The sequence below is a fragment of the Cyprinodon tularosa genome, unplaced genomic scaffold (genome assembly GCF_016077235.1).
Source record: "Cyprinodon tularosa strain WSP-4 unplaced genomic scaffold, ASM1607723v1 ctg429, whole genome shotgun sequence".
NCBI classification, from domain to species: domain Eukaryota; kingdom Metazoa; phylum Chordata; class Actinopteri; order Cyprinodontiformes; family Cyprinodontidae; genus Cyprinodon; species Cyprinodon tularosa.
The window spans coordinates 752,015-777,774 of NW_024039151.1; the positions used below are offsets into that span (position 1 = coordinate 752,015).

Here is a 25,760-nt window from a genome sequence, read left to right on the forward strand (position 1 = left end):
TACAGAGGGAAACAAAGGGCGTTTAGCCACTCATGACCACCTTCCACCCAGGAATCGTAAGGTTAGAAGAAAAACATGTTTGAAATTCAGGTTTTTGGACATGAAGTATGAGCAGTTAAATCCCATCAGAGCGTCGGGCCGTACAGTGAAAGAACATGCTTCTGGAGCTTTGAACTTTTAAACCCTTCAATTCCATCGTACAGTTTGAGCTGTAGGTGTGTGCAACAATTGAAAATATCGTACAGTGTATGCCCGGCCTTAGTGAAGCTCATGAGTCTTTCTTGTTCTCCAGTAAACCTATGAGAACAGTCAGGATTATTTAGAAAAAATAACAGAGTAATCATTTTGACATTCTACGGATTAGGGAACTTTAATGCCCTTTTGGAATGGTCTCCAAAACTGATAGACTTTGTGGCTTCAATGGGAGCAAATGTAAAAGAGGTTGAAGGTTTTGATTACTTTTGTCCTGGTAATATATACCAGATCCACTCTGACCCTGAACAGGGAAGTTAATAGAAAGGGAAGCGGGCGGATGGATGCATGAGAGCAGTGGCGGCCGGCTCATAGGGGGCGCTGGGGCACCGCCCTCCCTGATAAGAGAGAAACGTAAAATATATTTTTAGAAATTAACTCATAAATGTCAGTTTTACTCTCTAGACTGTGTACCTATAAGCAAAACAAATTATATAAACTACATTTCCCTATCTACTGTCATTAATTTGTGGATTTCCACAGACAGACTCCTACCGTCTCAGTTCTGGGGGCGCTGATCAGACAGCCCCACATTTGCAGAGAATCTGTCAATCATGTACTATTGCTAGGTGAATTTAATGGCCAATCAGCGTCTCGGAATTTTATGGTCTTGGGGCGCTGAAAATACTGCGCTTTTACAGGCTTCTGAACCCAAGCGCAGGTGCAGACAATTAGAGGGAAGATGGCGAATGTAACGAACGAGATGCAGCTTCCGCCAAATTCGGTGAGATCCTTATTTATCTACCCGTTTGCCAGGAGAACAACCCTGTTGTAGGATATGAACATTTCATGTCATGGTTATTGTGACTGTGACGAATCCACCTCGTCGCTTAAAACAACCTCTCTAACTTTGCGCGCCACACACACATTCCTGTTATACTGTGTTTGTGAGGACCAATACACTCGCGCTGAGCCAAGTAGCTCCATGAACTTAAAACACACAAGCTGTTCCTGGTTACCTGCTGACATATTGAGGGTGCACACTTAATATTTCAGTGGGGTTAGCCGTGTGTGTGTGTGGGTGTGTGGGGGGTGTGGGTGTGTACGTGTTTATGCTACGGGGACTTGTCATCTTCAGTCTGGCTGCGTCTTTGCTGGGTTCAAACCCAGTTTGGTGTAATTGAATAAGTCAATGAATCTGTGTAAAAGAATTAAGTTGTAAAAATTATTTGTTTTTGTACATCGATTGTTTGTGGAGGTAATATATGGACAAAACTGATTAATGAGAAGAAATCAGAAATAAGAGAGCCTGATGTGAGGGGCTTAAACTATTTAATGAGGGCTGTGGGAAGAAAAGCGGCAATTTTTGTTTTCTGTTTCTTTGTTACATTGCTGGTAACTGGAGCGAGGCTGAGGCCCAGAGTATCTTGTATATGTTTAGTTTCTTTTGCACCCTGTTTTGAGTTTTTGAGCACAATAAATCACCAACACCAGTAACCCGACTGAGACTGGATTCTTGGAGGCCAAAGAACCCCGTCACAGTGACCCAAATCATCACTGTTACTGTTATTATATAGTAAATTAAATCATTACTGTTAAATTGTATGTATTGTCCAATTGTTTATTTGAATTCTTATTCCAGATTAGTTGGAGACATACACTAGGCTATATCAGCCCCACCAAAAATATTTTTCACCAGCCGCCACTGCATGAGAGGATATTTTCATGAGCTGTCTGTCAACAGATTATTGTGTTTTTGAAAAATTGTCCTTGATTCTTTTAAAAAGCATTTCTCTGCACATCATGAATAGTATTTCTTTTCCACACTGTTTGATTTCTAAATAGCCTGTTGAATTAGTCTAAAGGTACTGAATGTATGGTAAGTCATAAAGAATAAAATCCAAGACATAACTGCTGTCATTCTCAGTATAGAGGCTTATTTTTCCATCACATTTAACTTCACCTTTAAAGTTTTTACATATCTGAACAATTGTTTCCAGCGATTGATAAATCCAAATTCAATTCCTTAATATTTTAAGTTTTGTGAATCAATTTTTGTGAATTTCAGTTAAACTTGCTTAATATTTAGTCTCACCATTGTAATGTTATTGGGGGAAATAATGAGGCTGAGGTAAATTACAAATAGCTTTTTGTCTCAGGGGTGAAAATCTGTTGAAAATTAAACAGCTAATCTCTGTCTTCTCTCGTTCCTCAGCTCCCAGTTCCACGTTGAGTGCAGACAACGGTGAGTCGACAGCTTATGGAGGTGTGCTGTTCCATGCGTTTGTCCTCAGCTAGTTGTCTCCTCCATCTCCTTCATCCTCTTGTTTCTGCTGTGACAGAAGCAGCAGAGCTTTGAGTGGGATTGTTATCGCCTCGCTCTGGCATACACTGTTTTGTTGGTTACAGGTAGGAGGATGAATAGAGCTGCATACCAGGTTTATATTTATCAGTGGAGAAACCAGAATCCAAACTTCCCTGACTTAAACCCCCTGTCACCTGGAGAGGTGTTCTGTGCATATGCAAACATATTTGGACAAGATATAACAAGAGTATAATAATGTTAATGGAGAAAAAAGATCTATGCTGTTGAGCACAAATCAATGCAACTAGATGGTAGACAATCTTTATATGATTACATTTTTTTTAATGAGCCTTTAACAGGCTCTGCATGAAGCACAGTTATTCTTTATTAAATTATTACAGACCTACTTTGTTTTTCTGCATATTTTGTGAAGTGGTTATTAAAAGAGGTTAGTGGAGATAAATCCAGCTGTTTAGAACATAAATTAGCTGTTAATCTGACTGCATCTTCTCTGTTTGGGAGGGATTTGATGATATTGGGGGTGGGGGTGGGGGGTTGGGTTGTCAATCAGTAGACAAAGACAACCTTCTCTAAAGTTTTAGGATACCCTATTTAAATTTAACTATTAATGTAATTGTTTTCATGTTTTTGGTTTCTTTAGTTATGTGAAGTGGACTACAGATACTATTTAATGTTTTTTGTAATTATATTATTAATTATTACCATTTTTACCTCAAACTACACGGTTTGAAAGGTTATCTTTTTTATGACCACTGTCAACATGCCATTATCACACGCAATCTGCTCATTATAATTCAGTAGAACAGTGGTTGAAAGAGGGATAGGAAAAGGGATTATAAAATGGAATGAGACAGGTGAATGACATAAAGAAGTAGGGCATTAAGCTGCATCACAAGGATGAATTTAATAAAAAAAAAAAAAGTTTGCAAAGAATGATGAGGAGCGTCTGTGGTATAAATTAGGAAAAGGAAGGATGAGGATACTGGATTTAATAAAAAGATGTTGTAAAGCAGTGTTAGGAGAATAAGTATGATAAACAGACAAGAATAAAACAGCCCCCCCACAAAATGCTGCAAAAAAGAAGTTGAAAAGACATGAAATAAAACTATGATTAAGAAAGGCATGAAGGGAATTCAGTGAGAGTAACAAGGAGAAAGGTTTGGTTGACACATGGTCATAAAGTACGGTTTAGTGGGATAAATGGCCGAACCTTAACAGGATGAGACTGAAAGCACAAACTAAAATGTGCTGCTGTAAACTTTGACAAATTGTAAGAGGTGTGACTAAGGTGTGGTCTTAGTCCTGATCTATGGTAATACATTAACTACTTAGGCATAATTAATATATGTAATATCCTCCCTTCCTTCAGATCTTAAATAGATGCTTTATGCTATTCTGCTTACTACAGCTTTTCTTCCTTGCCTATATAGGAATATACACTTCTGACTTCCAAATTTGCACCACAGATCACTGCATATAGAATAAAATATAAAAGCTTGTTTCCCAGGGTTAAAGTGCTGACATAACACAGACTATTAATCAACTGTTTGGAGCACATATTCTAATTTCTCATTCCTTGATTTAGAAGGTTATAGATGGTAGACTATTTACAGTTCAGCATGCTCCAAACACTAGTCAGTACCTCTTTGCTTCTCAGTGTTTTGCTCAGCTCTCCAACATTGCCATGCAATCCAATTACTCTGAACATGAAAGTGAACAAGAGAGACTAAGGCGGGGAGAAAAGATAGAGTGGGTGAGAAATAGGGATGGGAGGAGTCAAGGATGAAATCTTGGAAAGAAAAAAAAAATTAAGTTCAAAGGAGTGAATAGATTAAATGTTGGTCTCTACTGCCCTCTGCTGGTATAGAGGCGGCAGTACAGGCTACAAATTAACCCCTCCTTTAAAATTGGTTGATTGATTGACTTTATTATAAATATAGGCAGCTGAAGTCTCTTATTTAGCAGGGTTATTATACAAAGTTATTAGCAGGGATATTTATAAAGATGGATATTCATATATATAGCTATTGCACTGGGTTATTGCCCAGGATGTTAAATAATAGTTACACATTAGATAGATGCTGGAATTGTGAGGAGCAGACAAGCTTTAACAGCAACGTTTTATTGTTTCAATCATCTGTAATCAGCAGTAATATAATACATACCTTATATAGGTTCTCATCATGCCATTTAAAACCTATATGTGAGTTTTATGTCCTCTGTACCTTAAGTCTTACATTTTTCTATGACAGGAGCTTCACAGAGGGGGGTTCTGTATTTATTTGAGCATGTGACAAGAAAACTTCTGGTCTGAGTTGCTCCTCCAAGTATTTGGCATTGTTTACTCATTGAGGTATTCTTAGAAACCTGGGACACAAAGACGGATTAGAAGGCCTTTTCTAATCTTTTGTCAACATGTCTTCCAAGACTGCTGAGCTGCCAAGAAGGAGCTCAGATGCAAGTGATTCTAAGCGACTTACGTGTGCAGTTTGCATTTAAGCTCAACCTCCTAGTGAATAAATGCATGGTTTTAAATAATGGTAACATATTATTGGATAACACATGGTCTAACAATTAGTTGTGTATGGCAGCAGGTAATAAAAGAATGGATTTCAGTAAGATGATTCTGTTTAAGAGTTTCCATAAGTATTAAAGAAAACTATAAGTAAGAATTGACAAGATTTCTCCTGTTAAAATGAACGGAAATCACTGGAGGGTAAAGTCTGCTCATAACATGTCTTTGTTGGTTTGACTGTGGTTTTATGTTTGTTTTTTCCAGACTCGTACATTTCCAAATCTGCCTCGTTGCCAGGATACGGCAGGAACGGACCGAACAGGGTAAGCAGTCCTGGCTTCTGTAGTTTATTCTCCTACTTTCATTTCATGCCTGTTTCCTTTAAGGTTTTTGGAGATTTATTAAGTTTACCTAGAGTTCATTTCTCTCTGTGAAAAAGCTATTTTGGTAAATGATAAAGTGAAGCAACCAAAATGCTGAAAGGATAATTTGGTTGCTTCTTGTTGTCATGGCAGTATCACATTTGTTAATATGAAAATCCAATTTTAATTGGCAAATTTTGCTCTAAAATGTTCTATAACTATTTTGTTGTCTTTTTTCACTTTGATTTTACATAATTTTGAAGTAATTTCCCACAAATGGATTTCTGTTACTTGCACTGAAGTTTTGATTTCCAGATTTGATCAAATTTCAAACTAAGCTCTTCTCATATTTCTTTCTAACATTTTTTCTAGCAATGTTATTGTGACATCAGTCTATATCTAAAAGTAACTAGAGTAAATTTGTGCTAGAAAATGTAAGTAAAATGTCCCCCACTTGAATTTCTTGTTTTTGTTTTTTTTTTTTTATCAAAGCCAGAGAGTAAAAGTCTTGTGGCGTATTGTCGGGTTCATGAATGCAGCCATCATGCTCAACTTTGCTCCTAAATCCATGAATGTATTTTATTTACATACAAAAAAGAGAAATGAACAATATAAGGTGAAAGAAATTAGGCTTTTACAAAAAAATAACTAATTGACTAAAGGCTCAATTGCTTTCTTGTGTTCACTTTACAAAAGCAAAACATTGTGAAAGATCAGCATCCACCAGAGAACAACAGAGGGAGACATTAAGAAACCAAAGCTGCTTGGCCATTCACTTAATAGTAATCTCAGGGGCGGATTTAGGAAATTTGGGGCCCTAGGCAAAGACAGGCAGGGGGCCCCCTGAGAAGAAAACCCATAAAACAGACCCATTCTACAGATAGAGAAATGTTAATAGAATAGACATCCATTATTTGTTCTAGGTTTTGTCCCTCTCTTCTTTTCCCTTTTTCCTCTCTATTTATCAGCGTTCTGGTGGCATTTTAGCCAGAGGATTTTTATCAAAAACATAATTAATGTGCACAAATAAGGATTAGTTGTATTAACCATACATGGAAACAGAGTTTTATGGGGCCCCCAGGAACTTGGGGCCCTAGGCAACTGCCTAGTATTGCCTAATGGTAAATCCCCCCCTGAGTAATCTATGGGAAGTCCTTCATTTGCTGCTGAAGCTGAAAATCATTTGTAACAGTTTGCTCTCCAAGGCCAAGAAAGACAAGTGGCTTTTCATTATTGTGATTCGTTTTTGGACGCAGTAATAAACTATTTTAATGTGTTTCTAAGGTGATATGTACAGCTGAGTTCTTATTTCAGCCACTTTGGCTACTTTTTTTTCTTCCCGCAGCCTGGGAGTGTGAACACAGATTACTACCAGTACGACAGCAGTAATGCAGTTAACTGGCAGATAAGAGGTAAGCTTGCTGTGAAGCTTAAAGCCTCTTGATGAATGTTTTGCTCTGAGTGTGCAAGGATATCGGTATCTGCAGCTCTTCATTATATTTTATTTGTTCTTGTTGTCTTTCAGAATACAAGGTAAAACACAGCAAAACCAGCAAGAATCCTGTTGATGAGCAAAGAGGGAAACATCTGGATTAGTTAATAATGCATGAATGAAAAATGTGTTTCAGCCACTTTTGACTGGTCAATGTGTCTCAATGCTCCCCTGAGTGATTGGTCTTATTCTTAGCAGTTGAATTACTCTCACTATTAGCAAAGAAACACCGATGGAGGCGAAACAGCATAGAAATGTTCCTTTTGTTTTGGGAAAGTGTAAACAGGAGCAGAACCTTTACAAAATGCTTATTTTTATCATTATAATAAAGGCACTTGTACATAAAAGAAGTTAATATTATGTTTTGCAGAATTTTTGTCAAGGACTAAATACTTCATATCAGCAGAAAGGGAAAGAAATAAACATAAAATCTTTGTGTTTCTCTTTTCTCGGTCATGTTAGGCAGATTCCTCAGAACTCTGCTTTTGAAAAACACCTTTTTTATTTCATTAATGACAAATAAAATCCACACTGTGCATAATATATTAAGAACCTTAGAAAAGTCCTGGCCTTATAAATATTTATATTATTATTAAACAACCTGTTTCTTGACCATTTTGTGTATATATTAATAGAAACAACTTGAAATATCAAAAACAGACCAGTACTTACGTAACTGTTTTTATATCTGTTAGATCTACCCATATGAAGCACTTATGGTTTCAGTAAGAGGAGAGCAGCATCTCCCTAATGATGTAGATAGAGCCCGTCTAGAGGTAAGTGACTTCTAATTATTTTATTTTAATCCATTTAAATCTTTTTCTCAAATAGCGACATTTGGGTTTAAGAGATATACCGAACAAACACATTCATCACTGGACCCACAGGAGCTCATTTTGCATTTTATATAAGACAAAATAGCAAAAATCTCTTCTAAAATATTGAGGATTATAATTCTGATCCTTTGGGTGATTCTTTTGCAGCTACAGAGGCCTACAAAGGCAACTAATAATAATATTACGATGCAGTGCTGCTCAGCTGATTATATATGACCAGTCTATGATGCTAACAGAAGGCTCATTAGATAGGGCTCTTTTTCTATAGATATCGACTATAACACATTATAGCGTTTTACCCATATAACAGTGCTGTTAAACAGGACTTTATTGCTACACTGGAAAAAATGGCAATGTGCTTGGATTGATGAGGTAAAAGACACATTTGCCAACAGAACAAGGCAATTTACACTTAGAATAAGAGAACACAATTGTATTGTCTTATTTCAAGTGCATATTATCTAATTATCTTATTTTAAGAGTAAAAGTTCTCATTCGATTGGCAAACTATATCATCTACCTACTAAAAATGAAGGGTAAATACACTTAATTTAAGAAATTTCTAGTTATTTCTGGAGCGTTTTTCCAGTGTATTTGAAACAGACACAAATAATTACTTTTAAAGCTGGCTTGAGCATCAGCAATTAGCATGGTTGCTCAACTGGCATTACTTTAACAGCAATCTCCACACGTATCACCTTAATGTTGTAGATGTTTCCCCACACATTGTGATTTCAAAACCCCTGCCAACATTTCCAAATCCATTATGAAGAACCATACAGTGCAAGTTGTCTGTTCTCCTGTCAGCCTTCCTGTTGTCTGTTCAGAGCCTTACTCTCACTGACATGTCATAGAAACCTCCCTTACCTTTCAAATAGCTTTTTATGTCTCTGTACTTTGAGTTATACTGAAACTAGACTGTTAGCTGCAGTAGGGTTTATCTACTGATGAGTAAAAGGTGGGATTTTGGAGTATCTGACAGATCATCATTCCCCATCAAACGTCAAACTCTGGACATCCTTTGAATAACCAATATGTGAGTGGTTACCATGTGATCCACCATCTGATCAAACTTGCTTTGGATGAACATGAGAGCCTCCCTCAAAATATCATTTCTTAGCAAGATCAGTTAACTTTAAACATCCTTTAGCTCCAGCATTTTGATGACAGTGTTAAGCCATTAATGGTGTTCCCTGAGACAAGACCGAGGGAAAAATAAGTTTAAAGGAGGGTATCAAGGAAGCTGACACAGCTCAGAGAGAACAGAGGAATTGAGAAAAGCTCTTTCCTGGTTTGACGTTGGCTGTGAGAGAGCCGGAACCGTTATAATGGTGCAGATTTTATTGAAATGAGGCTGAGTGCTGATGCATCCTTCACAATGGAGACATTTGATTTCTTCTCAAGAACACCTGAAACATTCATTGCTAAACCCCAATTCTGAATAATTCTGTCAGTCTTTGATAATTGGTGGAGATATTGTGGGCAATGTGCTCACAGCTTATGTTTATCTCCTTTATGGTAAAGAGAATGTACACTATATGACAATTTTTGTGTTTTATTATACAGAAAACCTATTTTAAATAAATATATATATTAAATTCAATCTTTTTTCTGTGACTATATATTTAACAGACATGTATAGTTTGGCTAAAGATCTGTCTTAAAGAGGTATAACCTAAGGAATGTTATGTTATTTTGACCTGCTTCTGCATCATAATTGTCTTCATTAATTGTATCTTTCCTTGCATAGCGTCACCTCTCCCCAGAAGAGTTTTACAGAGTCTTTGGCATGCCCATGTCTGCCTTTGACCGCCTGGCTCAGTGGAAAAAGAATGAACTGAAGAAACAGGTCCGACTGTTTTAGGAAAAGTCAGGAGATCCATCAACAGCGCTCTGAATACTGCTTCCAACCAGATTTCATCTGACCATGAGTATGAATATGATTCAAAGAAGAAGCATTCAGCCTTACATACTCTAACTGATATGCACTAAGGCTTAATGAGCAATAAGTATAAGGGCAACGAAACAAACATTGGATGATGGCTTTAAGAGATGTGTTGATGCTGTAAAAGACAGGAAGCAGGGTGATTGTAAGGCTGCTTTCCCAACTTGTAGCAGTAGATGGCAGTGTGTTGCAGTCTCAGCAACACTTAGAAACACCTTTCCATACAGAAAGATTCATCTGAACATGAAGGAGTGGCTTGGAAAGTCAGCTGGTTAGGAGAAAGCCTCCATGATCCAATTTCACACAGAAACTGCCCTCAAAATGCAAAATTATTAGCATTACAAATCCTGTGAGAATCTCAGAATTAATGTTACTGAACATAGTTATTATGTTTTTTAAAAATAGAATACAAATACTCAAAACCAAAATTTGTTTAATGCTTTTGTATTGTGTAATAGCATATTTGATTTCTATTTTTAGCATATTTTAAGCCATACATGCGTTATAACTTTTGTACCATTTACTGATTTGTGGTTTGAATTAGAAAAACGAGCTGTGATGTGGCTGAAAGTTTAAAAAAAGTTAAACTAAGTTCAGGTCAAATATTTAGGTTAAGTTACTCAAATGTTGCCACATTTTATTAGCCAAAGACATTTTTTGAAACACTGGTGTGCTAGATTCCTGAAATAAACCAGGCTGACTGATGATGAAACTGTGTGTGGAAAGTACATTGTATATTGATGTAGGAGTTTTGGAATAAAAATGAAAAACAATTATGGAATAAAAAAAATAAATTAAAAAAACATGGCAAATACTGTATGGACCGCATTCCAACATAATAAATGTGGGTGTATGTGAGTGTGTGTGTACCTGTCCAGCCATCAGAATGAGGACCATTTTTTCCAATTGCAGCATCAGCTTGAGGACCAGTTGTTGCAAAGTGAGGACATTTTGCTCATCCTCACAAGCTATTTTACCAATGGTTGGGTTTAGGGCTAAGGTGTCAATTGGGTTAGGGTGAGATATGCATTGGTAATGGTTGGGTTTAGGGTTAGTTTTAGGGTTAGGGCTTAGAAAGGATTGAAAATGACTGAAAATCAATGGAAGTCAATAGGAGTCAACACATGGTCCTCACTTCATATAGCAGAACGAGTATGTGTGTGTGCGTGTTAGGCAAATTTCCCAGGAATATGCTACTTTGTGGGGACTTGAGTGGACCAGTCAACTGTTCCCCATGAGGAAAGGTTCTTTATCCTCGTTTAGGAGGAAGGTGTGAATACAGTTTGAGTTGTTCAGGGTTATGTAAATGTTTGTAATAATTAGGGTTTGGGTAAGGGTCTGGGTTAGGCCACACAAAGGAATACGAAATGAATAGAACATAATGCAAAGTCCGCTTAACAATGGCGGGACATACCGTAATGTGTGTGATATCACAGATGTTAGAGCCATTAACCAATTTTATGATATTGTCACTGTAGTGAGCTCCAGCTTTTATTTTGTATTTATTGGAGTTACAATGTATTATTCCTCCTGTCCTTCACTGCAGTCTCAATAAATATCACCCTTTATAATGATTCATTTACTTATTTATTGACTCATATTCATGAACTTGGAATGCACACTACAACATCCTTTACAATTATTCAATACTCTGATAGTGATAGAAAATATCTACACAAGTATCTATCTATCTATCTATCTATTTTTTTTAAATGTGCTTCAATGAAAGCATAACAGGGTAATATGTGTATATATACTGTAGTTTTTGCTGTATCATTTATGCTTACGTTTTTCTTTCAGAAATAATGAATAACCCATCAGTGATCCCAAATAGACCCGAAGGAAATTAAAAAAACAAGTTGCTTTCTGTTTGTCTATATTTCTTTATTTTACAGCATAGCAGTTATTTAAGTTTTCAGTTGTGCTGTTAGATGTATTAATCAAACACTTTTGAAATTAATTTATTTTGCACAAAAAAAATATGTTTTCAATCAATATTGAAGTACATCAAGCATACAATCACTAGATTGATTACAAGTCAATAGTTTGATTAAAATAGGGTTTGACTTGAGGGCTTGTACCTAAACTTAAGGTCGCACAACTAATACTTCAACCTAAAGAAGTGTTATATATGTATCATCCCCTCAGGTCACAATATATGATGATTCACAGAATATGGTGTAAAAACAGTAGGATGTCCAGAGACATTTAGGAAGCTGGTGCCGAAGTGAAAAAAAGATACCCTGTGCAGCACATGAAGCCACCAGCTGCATGAGTAGTATGATGGCAGGGCTGCAACTAGCCATTCTTTTGCTAATCGATTAATCTGTCAATTATTTTTCATTGAATAATCGAACAGCAAAAGGATCCTTAAAAGGATTTTTTTCTTTTTTTTTTTTTTTTTTTAAATCAAACCAGGTGAAACTTAAACTTTTCCACTTGAGGAGTTCTGGGTAGAGCATATTAATGGATACATTTAAAAAAAATCTTAACTTAAAAATATTTATTGTTTAATTTTCGCAATCCTGGCACAATTACTGCTCTCAGTAGGTCACTCTGTCAGCTTAAGTAATTTTTTGCTGTCTCTATATGCCTGTCAACGAATAATCGTTTAATAAATTAGTTGATGATTGTTTTAATAATCGATTAATTGTTTAAGCCCTATATGAGAATATTACAAGTCTTTGCTTCGACAACCCTCGGTCAAATAATCAGGTCATTATTAGGACTGGAGAATGTGACTGCATACAGAAGATTCTGCCATTCAGATTCAGGTGTGGACAGGTTCTGGATGCCGGACCTACAGGACTGGAAAGAAGAGGAACCATAGCCTACAGGTTGGTTTCTCTAAATAAGCAACAGCAGAACCAATTATAGCAATGCTTCGCTAGTGTCTACAGAATAATAGCCATTTCAAGCAAACCTAAAAACAGACTAGTTTAAAGAGCAGAGGCTTGACTTAGACCAGTGGTTTGCATCCCTGGTCCTCAGGGACCCCTGTCCGTGATGCTTTAGGTGTCTCCTTGCTGCCACACGCCTAATTAACAGGCTTATGCAGCTTTTAAAGGCAGAAGAGGTCATGCAATCATTTGAATCAGCTGTTCTTGAACAGTGAGACGTAAAAAAAGTCTGGGTAGGAGTACAGAGGTCTAGGATTGGGAACCTCTGAGAGTTTTTTTGCTTAAAGACCTAAGTGAGCATCATCATTCTCTTTTTCCTTCTTAAAAGGACCGTCCTCCTTCGTGCCATGTCTCTGAAGTATTCTTTTTATTAAAGGATCAATGAAAAGGTAGAAAATTCATTCAGAACATTTATTTGGATAGCGCCAATTCACAACACGTCATCTACAGATAATTCAATCGGATAATATAATTTTTACACACACAGAAAATGCAACATTATCTACATGACTTGCTGTTAGTTACTGAGCAGAATTTAATCAAATATACTTTTAGTGGTGTTTAAGTTGTAATGCTTCCCAGACCCATTTGGTCCTCATGTATTTAAAGAAAGGTAACTTAAATTTGCAATAAAAAAGGCATAAATTAAACAAAGATTACCGGGGATCATTATTAGAAATATAATAACTGCATCTATGAGATACATTTTAATATAGCTTTTAACGACTTTCTTATTTAATCTAAGAGCTACATTTTAAACATTCCCTTGATCCTTCGTGGGGCAGAGAAAGATTTAGTCGTGAAGGTTAGGCCTTGATTGGCTCCCTGGTGAAATTTTTACTTTTTAATCTGACCTTCATCTATTTGTTTTGTTTGTTACCTGGGTGGTCAGCCGTCCCATCACAGGGTAAGGACCATCAAATGGCAGAGGGAGGAGGGAACAGGTGCTAACATGCTGCAACAGTTGTGTCCACCTGTCCGCTTCTCAAATGTGTGGCGCTTTAGACCATATTAACCGGGGGGGCTTAATATGGTCTTTAAATGGGGGATAGAAAAGCAAAACACAAATAACAGGACAATAGTTAATTATTTAAAATATATTAGGAAACCTACAGAACCAAAGAGCTACTTGTGACTCTGCATTGAATGAAGTGATATTTCAATGTCATTGTATGTTGGTCTGATTGAAAATTTCCTTTTTTGGCTTGGAATTTTTATTTAATCAACATTGAAAACCCCTTACCATGGGAAAAAGTAACCAAAGTAATTATTTGCTGATTAAATATCTACTAAAGGATAAAATAAATCTATTCTTTGGAATATTAGGTGAATGTACATTCATTATTCAAGTTTGTTACATATTTTTGACTTATTTTAATGGATAAGTACCAGTTAAAAATCAAATCAGATTAAGAATTTATATAAGACTGATAAATTAAGCTATAACCATTAAATTATTTTTATTTGGCTGAAAATAACACTTAGCAGAGGAAAACAGTGATCGTATTTTAATATGACTGAAGCTATTACGATCATTTTAAAATCATAATTAAAACAGAATTGTAAAAGAAAAAAAACATGGGTCCAAGGGATCCATAAATCCCTTTGCAGCAAATATCATCAATAGTAATTTTTTATTTATTTTATTACTTCATTAAAGGGCCCATAACAGGGGCCACGACCATCTTTAAAGGAGCACTGGCCTCTGTTGGCCCCTGTCTAGAACCGCCCATGTGTGAAAGTTTTGTTGGGTAAAATTTACTTAAATGTGGGGCACTGATATAATGCTTTTAAATCCGAAAAATATTCCTTGTGCAACACACTACACTCTTACAGAACAAACAAACAACAAAAACAACAACAAAAAAACAAGAATTTCAGGAGGGCTGTATTTTGGAGTGAAAAAGGCAGGTGCTAGGACCCAGCAGAGTCCTGGCTAATGAACAAGCATCCGCTGGAGTCCCACTGTAAACGGTAGCGGTCAGTGACTCACAGAGACCCGCTGTTTCCGTGGAGAAACACGTCCACATGTTTAAGAGCCCAATTTCAAATAAAATGTCAGAGGGATTAAAACTGGGAACAAGTTTGGAGACATAGGCGTTGCTTTCAGACGGCATGGATTCCAAAAGGCAGAGTGGTGAGTTACTATTTATCACAACATGAATGAAAACTTTTTAATAAATCCAAAGAAAATGAAGAGGGGCTAATCTGAGTTATTCTAACAAGTATAAAACAGGAAATAATCTGCAGATCCTGCTGCAAACCATAGATAAAACTAATAACATGGGATTTTATGAGTTGTAAAACAGATTTGTTTCAAATTGCTTTTACCGCTGACAAAACAGTGAATGGGTGGATACTTAGTTTTCCAAATGGAACAAAAAGAGCGCACCGAAAATGCGCGACTCGTGTTGTAGTAGGTGAGAGTGACGTCATGCAACCACGCGCCGGTAAGCGTGTGTTTGCATGGAGGAGGTATCCCCAGGTAGAGTGATGCAACCTGATGCCAACAGAGGACTGCTCTGTTGGAGACTTCCCCGCAGGAGGAGAAGCGGCTGCAGCTGAATGGCCGCTCTGTCTGAGCCGCTGCAGGGAGGTGGACAGCAGCAGAAGTAGTCATCTCACTTTTAAACCAGGCGGATAAGAATCAAGAGTGGTGATTTTCAGGTCGATAAATACAAAAAATCACAAAAAGTTAAGGAAAAAGGAACCAGTAGAGAGGGCGATTCCTGTTGGTTAATTAATTTAATAGGATTATTTCTTATTAAAGGAATTAAAATTCCAGACATTTTTGTATTTAGAAAGTAAAGTGTTCAGTAGAATAAGGGTTGAAGGTGTTTCTAAGTAGCCTTTGCTTCTGTAAATAATATTTCATCCTAGCAGGGCCGGGATAAAGAAAGATGTGGGCCACTTTAGGTCCCCCCCTAAATCTCCTTTATGCATAGAATAATAAAAAAAATATATATACATATACAGTTTCAATATTTGTATCTATATGTGAGTCCTTTCCAGGCTCGGACTTGTAATCGGTGATACCGGGCATTTAGCGTGCGAAGGGCCGGCCCTCCTTAAATCATACTGGCCCCAACACTTCCTCTCAGGTTGAAGCTCCTACCTGTGACTGTAAATAACTCAAGGAGCTCAAGAAGTAATACAATGTTAACTACCTAAATGATGCATGCAGTATATATAGCCCTTCCTTGTCATGCATATCCTTGTGATGCATATGGTGTCATTTTCTACTTCTTCACACTGTTAAATCCTTGCAACAAACTAAATTATAATAAAACTAAAATCCTTTATTTATATTTGGTGAATTTATGTCAGAATATTTTGCAAAAACATGTTGCGGTGCATGACGGGGTTTTGCATCTAAAGGCTTACGCTTCCCGTCTTACGTGCATTGTTGCCAGGTTGGGATGTTTCCCAATCTGGCAGTTTAGGATGGCCGTCTTTGGGTAAAAATGTTTTTCTTTTAGATTTATGGCCTAAGAGATCAATAGACTTTGGTTCAAATTGGGCGAGATTTTGTATATCCAGGCGGTTTAGGCAGCCCATTAGTGGGCCGGTGTAGATGGAAAAATGCCAGGGCCGAAAATCTTTCCCAGTCCGAGCCTGGTCCTTTCCAAAAGGTTATTTTTGAATTAAGGTTGCCTTCATAGGAAAATGTGACTCAAAATCTAAAACCTGCTTTATGTTTGACTCATCTGTGAGGTTTCGTCCTGCCAAATTACATCTTTTTAGCTTTCACGCCCCCGTCTGCGCAACATCTGTGTGGCCTGATCTTTAGCATGGTGCACCTTGAAAATATGTAACCACGTGCACAATTCTGCAAGAAAAAAAAACATGGTGGCAAGTGACTAGTAAGGGTTCACTAATATAAACATGTGGAGACATTTTATGATCTGAACAATAAATAACACTATGCTTATGGACCTCCATGCTGCTTAAATACATCAGCACTCCACTTACAGATTGCTCTGTGTGAGCCGACAGAATTGAAAAAGACTTTAGAAAAAGAACGACTTTAGGAAAAAAAAAGAGCAAAAGTCCAGTTGTCTCCCAATTTAAGCCTGTTTTATGCTTGCCTTGATCCAGTCGACTTAGAATTATAAGGGGAAAAAAATTACTGTCTCCCATGGATGACATAAAGAGGCTTTTAACTCGCAATTTACTAATGTTTTGTTAACTCGCATTCTGTAAGCTACACACTCCCGTAGAACCAGAATATGGGGTACAGCTGCCCTTTATGCATGGAACACACGTCTGTCAAAGATAACCCAGCTTTTAGAGTAAACCATGTCTTAACTTGTTGAAGTAATATTTAAAGAACAAAGCAAAGGCTGGATACAGTTTCTATCTTAAAACATTGTCCAACATTAAACTAAATTCTTGTATCAATGACAGAAGACTGATCTACAGAGGTGGATCTATTTGGTCTAAAGGTATCTGTGAGAGATGTGATGCACTAGTGACAACCCGACCATGGAGCAAGGGAAAGGATTAAACATCTGGAACTCTTTGGCATTATCTCATCCAACCCATTTTTGCCTTACATGCTGCTGTGATGAGATAAAAACAGTGCGAGGCAAAAAGTCAGTGAGCAATATTTATAAAGCCGTAATACTGAGAGGGGGGGGCTTCTTCCCGACATAAAATTCAAAAAACTTAAAGGAGCAATAAGTTGGAATGACACCGAGCATTTCTAATAGGAAAAAACCCAAAAACAACCCTCACTTTGAGAGCTGCTCTTTCTATCAAAATAAAATACCAAATGTTGCGCTCTGTTTTGGCAATCCTGGGAACTCTCATATGATTGGTTGAGGAACCAGGAAGTAAACAGGGGCTGCATGCTGCACCAAACTAGTTCCACCCTGTACCTGTAGGTTTGAAAGGAGAAAAACTTGACTTTGTGGAGACAGGACTTTTTTTTTTTTTTTTTTTTTAGGAAACATAACTTCTATCATGATTTTGGTTAATTTTACAGTGAATGTCTTAATTTTGGGTCCTTTAATAATTTGAAAATGTCTGCACTAAGCTTTGCAGGTAAGCATTGAGCCTGTGGCTGTTGAACTTTGACTCACAGCATGCCCACTGTGTGAAAATATTTGACTATAGAAAAACAACAAAGCAAGTTGCGATGTGAATTGTTTACAAAGTTGTCATACCTAGAGGGGACTTAAAATACAGCAAACTAAGGCTGAAACAATAATTGTGATTGATTATTGAAATAATGGTCAACTGATTTAGTAATCGATTAATCGTTAACTGGACTATAGAGACTGTAAAACATGGCTTTAGCTGACAGAGCGACCCACTTATAGTAGTAATTATACCAACATTTAACATAAAAAAAAAAAAAAAAAAAATCCGTCTGTCAATACTCTCTATCCAGAACTCCTCAATTGGAAAAGTTAGAGTTACCCCTGGTTTAATTTCATTAAAAGATCTTTGTTAAGGAACCTTTGGCTATCCGATTAATAATCGATCAGGCGAAAAAAATAATCGTTAGCTGCAGCCCTAAAGCAAACTTAAACTTTTGTAAAGCAGCTCATTAAAGAGCAAGATGATTCTTATCTGGAGGACAGAAAAGGGAAAAAGCAGCATTCGAGGCAAATCTCCCTCAGACAGCATGACAGCTAAACGGATCAGCAGGAATGTTTTACACTTAACGTGCCTTCCTTTTCCATATCTGAAAACATTGAATTGCTGCTGAGTCCGTACCCTTTATTTGTGTTAAAACCTTGAAGCAACATTCTATAGAGAATCATTATAATAAAAATAGCACATTTTATCTATGATGCCCCATACACTGAAGTCACATATCATATAGGAGTTTAAAATACTACAGAGTAAGAAGAATTAACACGAATAAATAGCATTTGTTGAAAAGGAATTAGAGTAGAAGTTTCTTTAACAGCCAGGAAGTTTACCCTCTTTGGGTATCTGCCTTGGATTTAATAAACACAGGGAATTTGAATTTTCACATTAGTTTATTTTTTTCAGAATTGAATTTTTCCCTTTTAATATGATTTCCTGCTTTTCTTAAATCTTTTCCTGATGTAACTCTTACCTTAAGTGGCCTTTTAAGAGAGGAAATAATCCATTCAAACATACTATACCTCCTTGGTGGGACCAGGGTGACCCAATCTAAAAAAATACAAATGTGGGGAAACTAGGGTGCTTATAGATTAGACTTTTTCAGCTATGAGTTTAACTCTTAAAGTGTTTCTTTAATCTCCTCCTGTATTAAATAAAAAATAATAATAATGACTTTGGCAAACTTCACAAAAAGCTCTCTGAAAATCACCTCTCATCAGTTGTGAACCAGAGGCGTAACCAGAACATTTTTATAAGGGTGGCAAGACAATAATCAATGGACACTGAGGGGTGGCACAAGAACCTCAAGGTCAATCTACACAGTTCCATCAGGAAAATTAACAAGCAAAACATCCATATTTTCTAAATAAGGACAAACTATACTTTCCTACAGCCTTTGCTAACAAATAGACAAATATAAAGGTATAGTGGATAAAACTCAGGGCATAAATCTTTTACATTGTCATTACTTACCTACTTGTATCAATAAACAGTCTACATACAATTGATATTACATATATACATACATTAATTATTTGATACGTTTTTATTAAAATTGTTATTTATGATTTCACTGAAGACTCCTAGATGACCTGCAGATACACATAATTTTCTCTTTACCCGATATAACACAAAATCTAGTTCTGAAAGTAGCATGAATTCTGTATTTATCATCTTTGATGTTAGTATATTGATGTGTATATTTAACCACGAAAAATGTAAATGTCTCGAATCTTCCACTTGAGAGTATTACTGCTGCCACCATCTGTATTAGAGGGAAAAATGGTAGGGTGGCCAGTGATTGGCTATCAGGATACTGTTCCGATTTGTGGGACAACAGACAGAAGTCAAACTTGGGGCACATTCTCAAACAAATCAAGACATCTTGTCACTATAGTTGGGAGGAGTTAATGACAGCCTCTTCAAAAAAAAAGAGCAATAATGGTGATAAAAAATTAAAGCAAGGCCTTATCATATCAATTTTATTTTAAAATCAAGCAACAAAGAATGCTTTCATCATTTCCTTTTTTCTAAATATTCCTTTTGAATATTTAAAGTCCATGAAAGGCTCTAATACGCTTTAACGCACACTTAATAGTAGAGATGACCCACTATAAAAATGCCTTTCTGTTACAGAAATATACCACAGCAACTGGACAGTATAAAGTGCACAAATTATTGGTTGTTGTTTACTAAATTTATGTTGGTCATGAAGAAAAAAATAGAGAGGAAAATCGCTCATATGAATCCAGTAGGTTATCATCACCTACGATGCTTTAAAATGTAGCAGAAAATCAAAAAAGTTCATAAAGTCATTTTACAGCTACATGATTGATGTTTTATTGTTTTCTTTACATGAACTTGATGTAATCAACCTACTCAAAGCAGAGTATAGTTGTAAAGTGGGCCACAAAGGATGGAGTTGACAAATAAAAGTCTAAATAGTTTTATACGGGTCTTTATTCAGTGTGGGGCTGGTTGATTCATTGATAAAATCAATTTATAAATTTTTGTTTGTTTGTTTGTTTATGAGGATCAAATTGTTTTGGAAAATCTGTATTATTTTGGGGGGTTTTTGTATTTTTTTTGTGAACAAATCACTCATTGGGCCTCCAAAGCTCAGAGTGGCCTCGGTTCATCTCTTATTGTCCTTTTGGCTCTGATAACTGATAGACGAGCTCACCGTGTGATACCACCAGCTGCAAAGATCTAGCTTCTTGTACTTTCACTGTTTGTTGTGCAACAAGATTATTTTTACAAGCATTTTTCACAGCTTGAATTTTGTTGCCCTTTAAATTAAGGTCACCTCCCAGAGGGGATGATAGAAAACAAAGCTAGTTTGTGAAAGCAGTATATGCTATCCATCATTTTTATTATGAATCTATGGAGAAAAGGGGGAGAAAGCTAAAATTAATTGGATTTGGTAGGACAAAATCAAGATTAGATTTTTAAGCCATACTGTCCATCCCTAATTCAGTGTTTCTAAGTCTGGGAGGTAGGTGTTGGTGGAAAAGGATACATTTTGGTCATATTTAACCAAAGCGCCTTTGCTCATTTGCTCTCTCCTGCTTTTGCCACTTTCAACTGTCAGTCATCATTTTAGAAACAGGTCGTTTGAATATGTATGCATGATTTTATACTATTATATGTCACAATCTAATTTATGCATATTCAAAGCATATATAAAAATGCTGATTGTGAGGCCTAATTCAAGGCAGTGCAAAAGGCTCTGAATGAATGACAGAATGTAGAAATCACATAACTGACACATGAGTGTAAATATTGAAATACTGATTGCACCAACGTTGGTGTTTCCATTCTCCTCTTTGCTTTCTATTTTCAGTCATGTTCCTTTGTGTCATTTTGCTTGATTTCTGACAGGCCTGACGTATTACTGGATGCTTTTGTTCTGTGGTCGTCAATGAAGAGAGAGTACTAAGTGCAGCTCTTCTGAAAAAGGAAAGCCTTATGAATAACAAGAATTGAATGAAAAAAAGCAGATTAAGAAACTCACAAAAAAAAAAAAAATTGAGAAACCCAAATATTTTCTTTAGGGTCGATGATTATTCGGTGAAAACACACCTCTGTATCAGCTGATGTTTAAAATTAAACTTAGTGACTGGCTCAGCGTCATATCTCTGTGTTTCTTGTGACGGCTTCTCTGTTTAGAGTGATAAGATACTGCAAGAATGTGAAAAAGAGAATTCCTTCACTGTTTTCCCCCAGCTGTTTCTCTTTACAGATCTTGCCAGCTTGATTGTGGACTTCGTAAAGTGTCTGGCTGGATGCTAACCCTTAGGCGAACAGTCACAACATGCACGGCTGTCTTGAAAATATGAAAAACGAGGCACTGCACCGCTGAAACAGACTCTTGTCTCTTGAGGGAGCTGCAGAGACTTGAACTCTGACCTCCCTCTGAAGAGGATGGGTGTCTGGAGAAGAGACGAGAATCAGATTGGGGGGTTGAAAGGGAAGGATCTACTGGGTGGAGGCATGAGGAATGAAAGGAGTGATGGAGAAAGTTGAGGATACTGAAGGATTTCTTTAAGTTTTTGGACAATGGGACAAGCAGGAGTAGGTCGAAGTCTGTTAACCAAACAAAAGCTGTACCTTTGATGCTAAACTTTACATAAAACTAATCATCTAATCCTCTCATGTCTGCTACACGCAGCCAAAGTCATTTAAGCAGTAAATAATTCGTTTTAGAGCATTTAGAGGTTGTATTTTTAATTTGTTTTTTGTAAAAACAAAGAGGGAGTTTTAAAATAAGAGGGAAGTTGCAGAGGTTAGGTCTGTATGTGAGTTGATTGATGGGTTAAATGTGTCATGGATGGGAGTGGAAGCCTAAGGTTAGGAGCACAGAGTGAGTGTTTTCTCTGTGGCAAGATAAACAGCAGCAGCAGCAGCTGTTTTGTTCTCAACTATAACCAAACACGTTAAATCAGTTCAAATGATAGTCGCATGGCCTGGATCTCATGACCGGCCGGCCTGGAAACACACAAATCCATTCTTAGTTGCAGTCCTCTGACTCGGTGTTTGTTAGAATGTCCTGCATAGTGCCTTTCATAAGGATTCATACTGCTTGCACTTTTATTTTGTGACGTTATCAACAATATCAATGTGTTTTACAAAGTTATGTGTATTTTGGAATCGAAGAGAAACAACGGATGATTTTCAGCGTTTAGGAATGGAAATTTAAATTCTTTAAAGGTGACCTGAAAAGGCCCTTCAACCTAACATCAGTTGAAAGGAAATTATATACAATCCATGTAAAATCTGTAAAAAAAAAAAAAAAAAAAAAAAAAAAAACACTAACCAGATTTTAAACATGAGATGTTTGGACATTTTCCATATATTTGTGTAATGTAGCTAGAGCTAACAGCTTTAGTACAGCTCATACAATGGCAACTGCATAGCTGGTGGTTGATAGTTCAGTGCATCTCTTCTTTGAACATAACCGAAAACTCCAATGTAGTTTTATGCTTTTCAATCCAAAAAGATTAGAAAAAAAACTTTTGACAGATTAAGATTAATTTTCTTTGAGTTGGGAATTATTCAGCTCCACTGCATTAATCCTCTCTAGGGCTGAAATAGTTAATTGGCTTAATCGTTAACTGGAATATAGAGACCGTAAAATACGCCTTTAGCTGACAGAACAAACTGCTTAGAGCATAACTACCTAAATTGTATGAAAAACAAATTGTAAAAAAAAAAAAAAATATTTTGCATTTAAAACATAAAAAAATGCTTTCAATTCAATTCAGTTTATTTTTATAGTGCCAATTCACAATACATGTCATCTCAAGGCACTTTACAGTTCAACCAGATCATCCAGTGAAATTGATTCATAGTTTTCTATGTAAGGAAAACCAGTTGATTGCATCGACTCATTGACTCAAATACAATCCCTCACACTAAGCATGCTTGTAGCGACAGTGGAGAGGAAAAACTCCCTTTTAACAGGAAGAAACCTCCAGCAGAACCAGGCTCAGTGTGGGCGGCCATCTGCTGAGGGCGACTGGAGTTCAAGGAGACAGAAGCAGACATACAGAAAGCAGCTGCAAAAGGCGGCCCTGTCCTGGAAACACACAGCCAGGCAGACGAGCTCCGAGCCAGCTCCCAGGTCAGAGGATGAAGAGAGCACATCCAGCCAGTCACAGTCAGAGAAACAGGACTACACTGAAAAACAGGCCGATCTGTCGTCTGTCAATATTCTCTATCCAGGAATCCTCAAGTGGAAAAATGTTAGTTTCACCAGGTTTAATGTCACAGAACAATCATATTTAAGAAACCTTTGATTATCCATTTATGAATCGATTCATTAAAAAAATAATCAACAGATGAATGGATTTGCAAAATAATCGTTAATTGCAGCCCTAATCAGCTGCCCTCCTATCTTGTGCCACCATATATTGTGAATTGAAGGGATGGGGTTGACCTGACCTCTTTACCCTCAGCATTTCTTTCTAAAACCACCCTTTCCTCAGATTAGAGCTGTGGGTCATGGGTCTACCAGCTTTCTAGATCTAAAGACATACATTTCTACAACATGTTTTACAATTATGTCTAAAATACATTAAACAAATCCAGAGTGGATGAAAAATGTCTTAAAACTGAAAATTTAAATTCATTTTACGTCAGTTCTATTTCTCTTAACAAAGGTTTCCCTTTTGCATCTCAACCATAAATGCCAGTTCTCCTGAGATCTCTGCAGTTCTTTAAGCGTTTCTTTGGACCTCTTCACTGTTTCTCTGATTCATGCTCTCCTTGCCCAGCCTATGAATTTAGGTCAGCAGCCATACCCTGCTTGGTTTGCCGTTGAGTCATTCTCTTTCCTTCTATAAGGTCTGCATTGTTCTGTGTTATACTCAGACATCACATCTTATCTGCCATCTCTTCTTTGGACATTTAGGCCCCGTCCACACGAAGCCGAACCCTGGCCTAAACGCACACATTTTTCACCAAACCAGCCTCTCATCTATACGAAGCCGGCGTTTCGGGGGTCTGTAAACAATCTTTTTTTTATTAAGCATTCAGAGTGGGAAGATTTTGAAACACCGTTTTCGCGTTTCCATCTTTAAGCTCTAACCGCATTTTTTTTTTTACACGCATGCGTCATAGCGTCGCCTCTAAACACGCATGCGTGACACAGTATCACAACAACAATGGCGCCGTACTGTGTTGAATGGTTGCTGCTCATGCTACTCACCCTGCTGTCGGGCTTACAACAGAATCTTCTTCTGGAATATCTCCAGGAAGAACAGAGCAATATCGACGACATAGTCCAGCACCTGAATTTGACTGAACCACGAAAATGGACCCGCAGGGCAACCATGTATAAATATTAGTGCGCATGCCCAACATTTCGTCGCTTATTTTTGCTTTGGCACCACAGCGCCACTTACAGGCCTGGCATACATTTTGCAGCGTTTTCATGCATTTGTGTGGACGATCACATTTATTTTACGTCTCCGTCTTTACGACAAACGTTTTGGAAAATATCAGCGTTTCGTGTTCGTTTTGACTTCGTGTGGACGGGGCCTTACTCATTAGGTTGTGTCCCTTGGTCTTCATGATGCTGTGAGATTCAAAGCACAGATGGAGTTCAATCACAAGTGGTGTTGTGTATCATTTACTCGCGGGGACTTTTTAAGGCATTGGCTTACGATAGATTTTATATCACTTAGGGGATCAGAGGGGTTTTCTCCAAGGGGGTTGGTGCTAGTTTGCCACAAACCACAAGTTTTTGATTTTTAGTTGCTAAGCGGGAAACATCTGCCCCTTTTCTGCACGGTTGGGCAATTATTTTTCTTTTTATAAAGTGCAAATTCATTGGCATCTAAGGTTCTAACAGATTGTGGGGGAAAAAAGGGGTAGGAATCCTTTTTGCAAGCACTTTATAGGAAAGATAAATGGGAAGTGTTTAAGCTTCTTATTAGTAAAATAATTTAGCAATCAGTGACATAAAAACGGATTTACAGTGAAAAGGAAATGTAAGGCATGTGTGGATGGGTGTGTGTGTGTTGAATTGGGGGTAACAAAGATTCCTCTGTGTCTGAAAGCTGCCACAAGCTTGTGGAACAGCTGATTCTCAGCCTCCAAACCATCCTTTCCCCAGAGAGAACGAGCCTTGACTTTTCAGATTCAGACAAACCAAAGCTAGACCTTCAACAGAACACAGCTGGCTTTATCAAACCATCTGATGATCAGGATGCTCCATTTTATTTGGTGCCTGACATGGCAGTGAATGTACAGTAGAGTGGTGAGATGATTTGAAATTTCCTGCTAATTAGTCACTTCAGATTAAGATCAGCTGTTCTGTATGTATTTTAACCTTTTTAACCTTTTTGTATCACTTTTTTTAAATGATCTCAGTGTTTGTAACATTTCAATAAAAAAAAAATTATAAAAAATAAGAAAGAGCTTCATATCCAGCTTGCCTTTGTAATTTAAAAAAGTGTTGCCAATGTTCTGTCAGATCAGCATACCTATAGTCAAAAAGCAAGCACAAGACATCAGATTTGCATTTATCCCTTTAGTTTTGTACGAAAAATAAACTTTAAACTACCTCGACGGACATGTATCCCTTTAG

At 37.1% G+C, this 25,760-nt stretch overlaps 2 protein-coding genes across 3 annotated transcripts in view; both read left to right on the top strand.

The window, feature by feature from the left end:
- The window catches only part of LOC119792704 (actin-binding LIM protein 3-like), a 68,833-nt gene extending 58,624 nt beyond the window's left edge, over window positions 1-10,209 (top strand). For both annotated transcript variants that reach the window (XM_038299452.1, XM_038299453.1), the window contains 6 exons: window positions 2,408-2,437; window positions 5,298-5,356; window positions 6,741-6,807; window positions 6,921-6,928; window positions 7,583-7,663; window positions 9,474-10,209. In XM_038299452.1, coding sequence (XP_038155380.1) covers window positions 2,408-2,437; window positions 5,298-5,356; window positions 6,741-6,807; window positions 6,921-6,928; window positions 7,583-7,663; window positions 9,474-9,587 — 359 coding nt within the window. In that variant the 3' untranslated portion in view covers window positions 9,588-10,209. The remainder of the gene's footprint in view (window positions 1-2,407; window positions 2,438-5,297; window positions 5,357-6,740; window positions 6,808-6,920; window positions 6,929-7,582; window positions 7,664-9,473) is intronic.
- Window positions 10,210-14,539: 4,330 nt separating this feature from the next.
- afap1l1b (actin filament associated protein 1-like 1b) overlaps window positions 14,540-25,760 on the top strand; it is a 42,083-nt gene continuing 30,862 nt past the window's right edge. Inside the window, exon 1 of the mRNA XM_038299450.1 lies at window positions 14,540-14,705. Within this exon, the coding sequence (XP_038155378.1) occupies window positions 14,684-14,705 (22 nt within the window). The 5' untranslated portion in view covers window positions 14,540-14,683. The remainder of the gene's footprint in view (window positions 14,706-25,760) is intronic.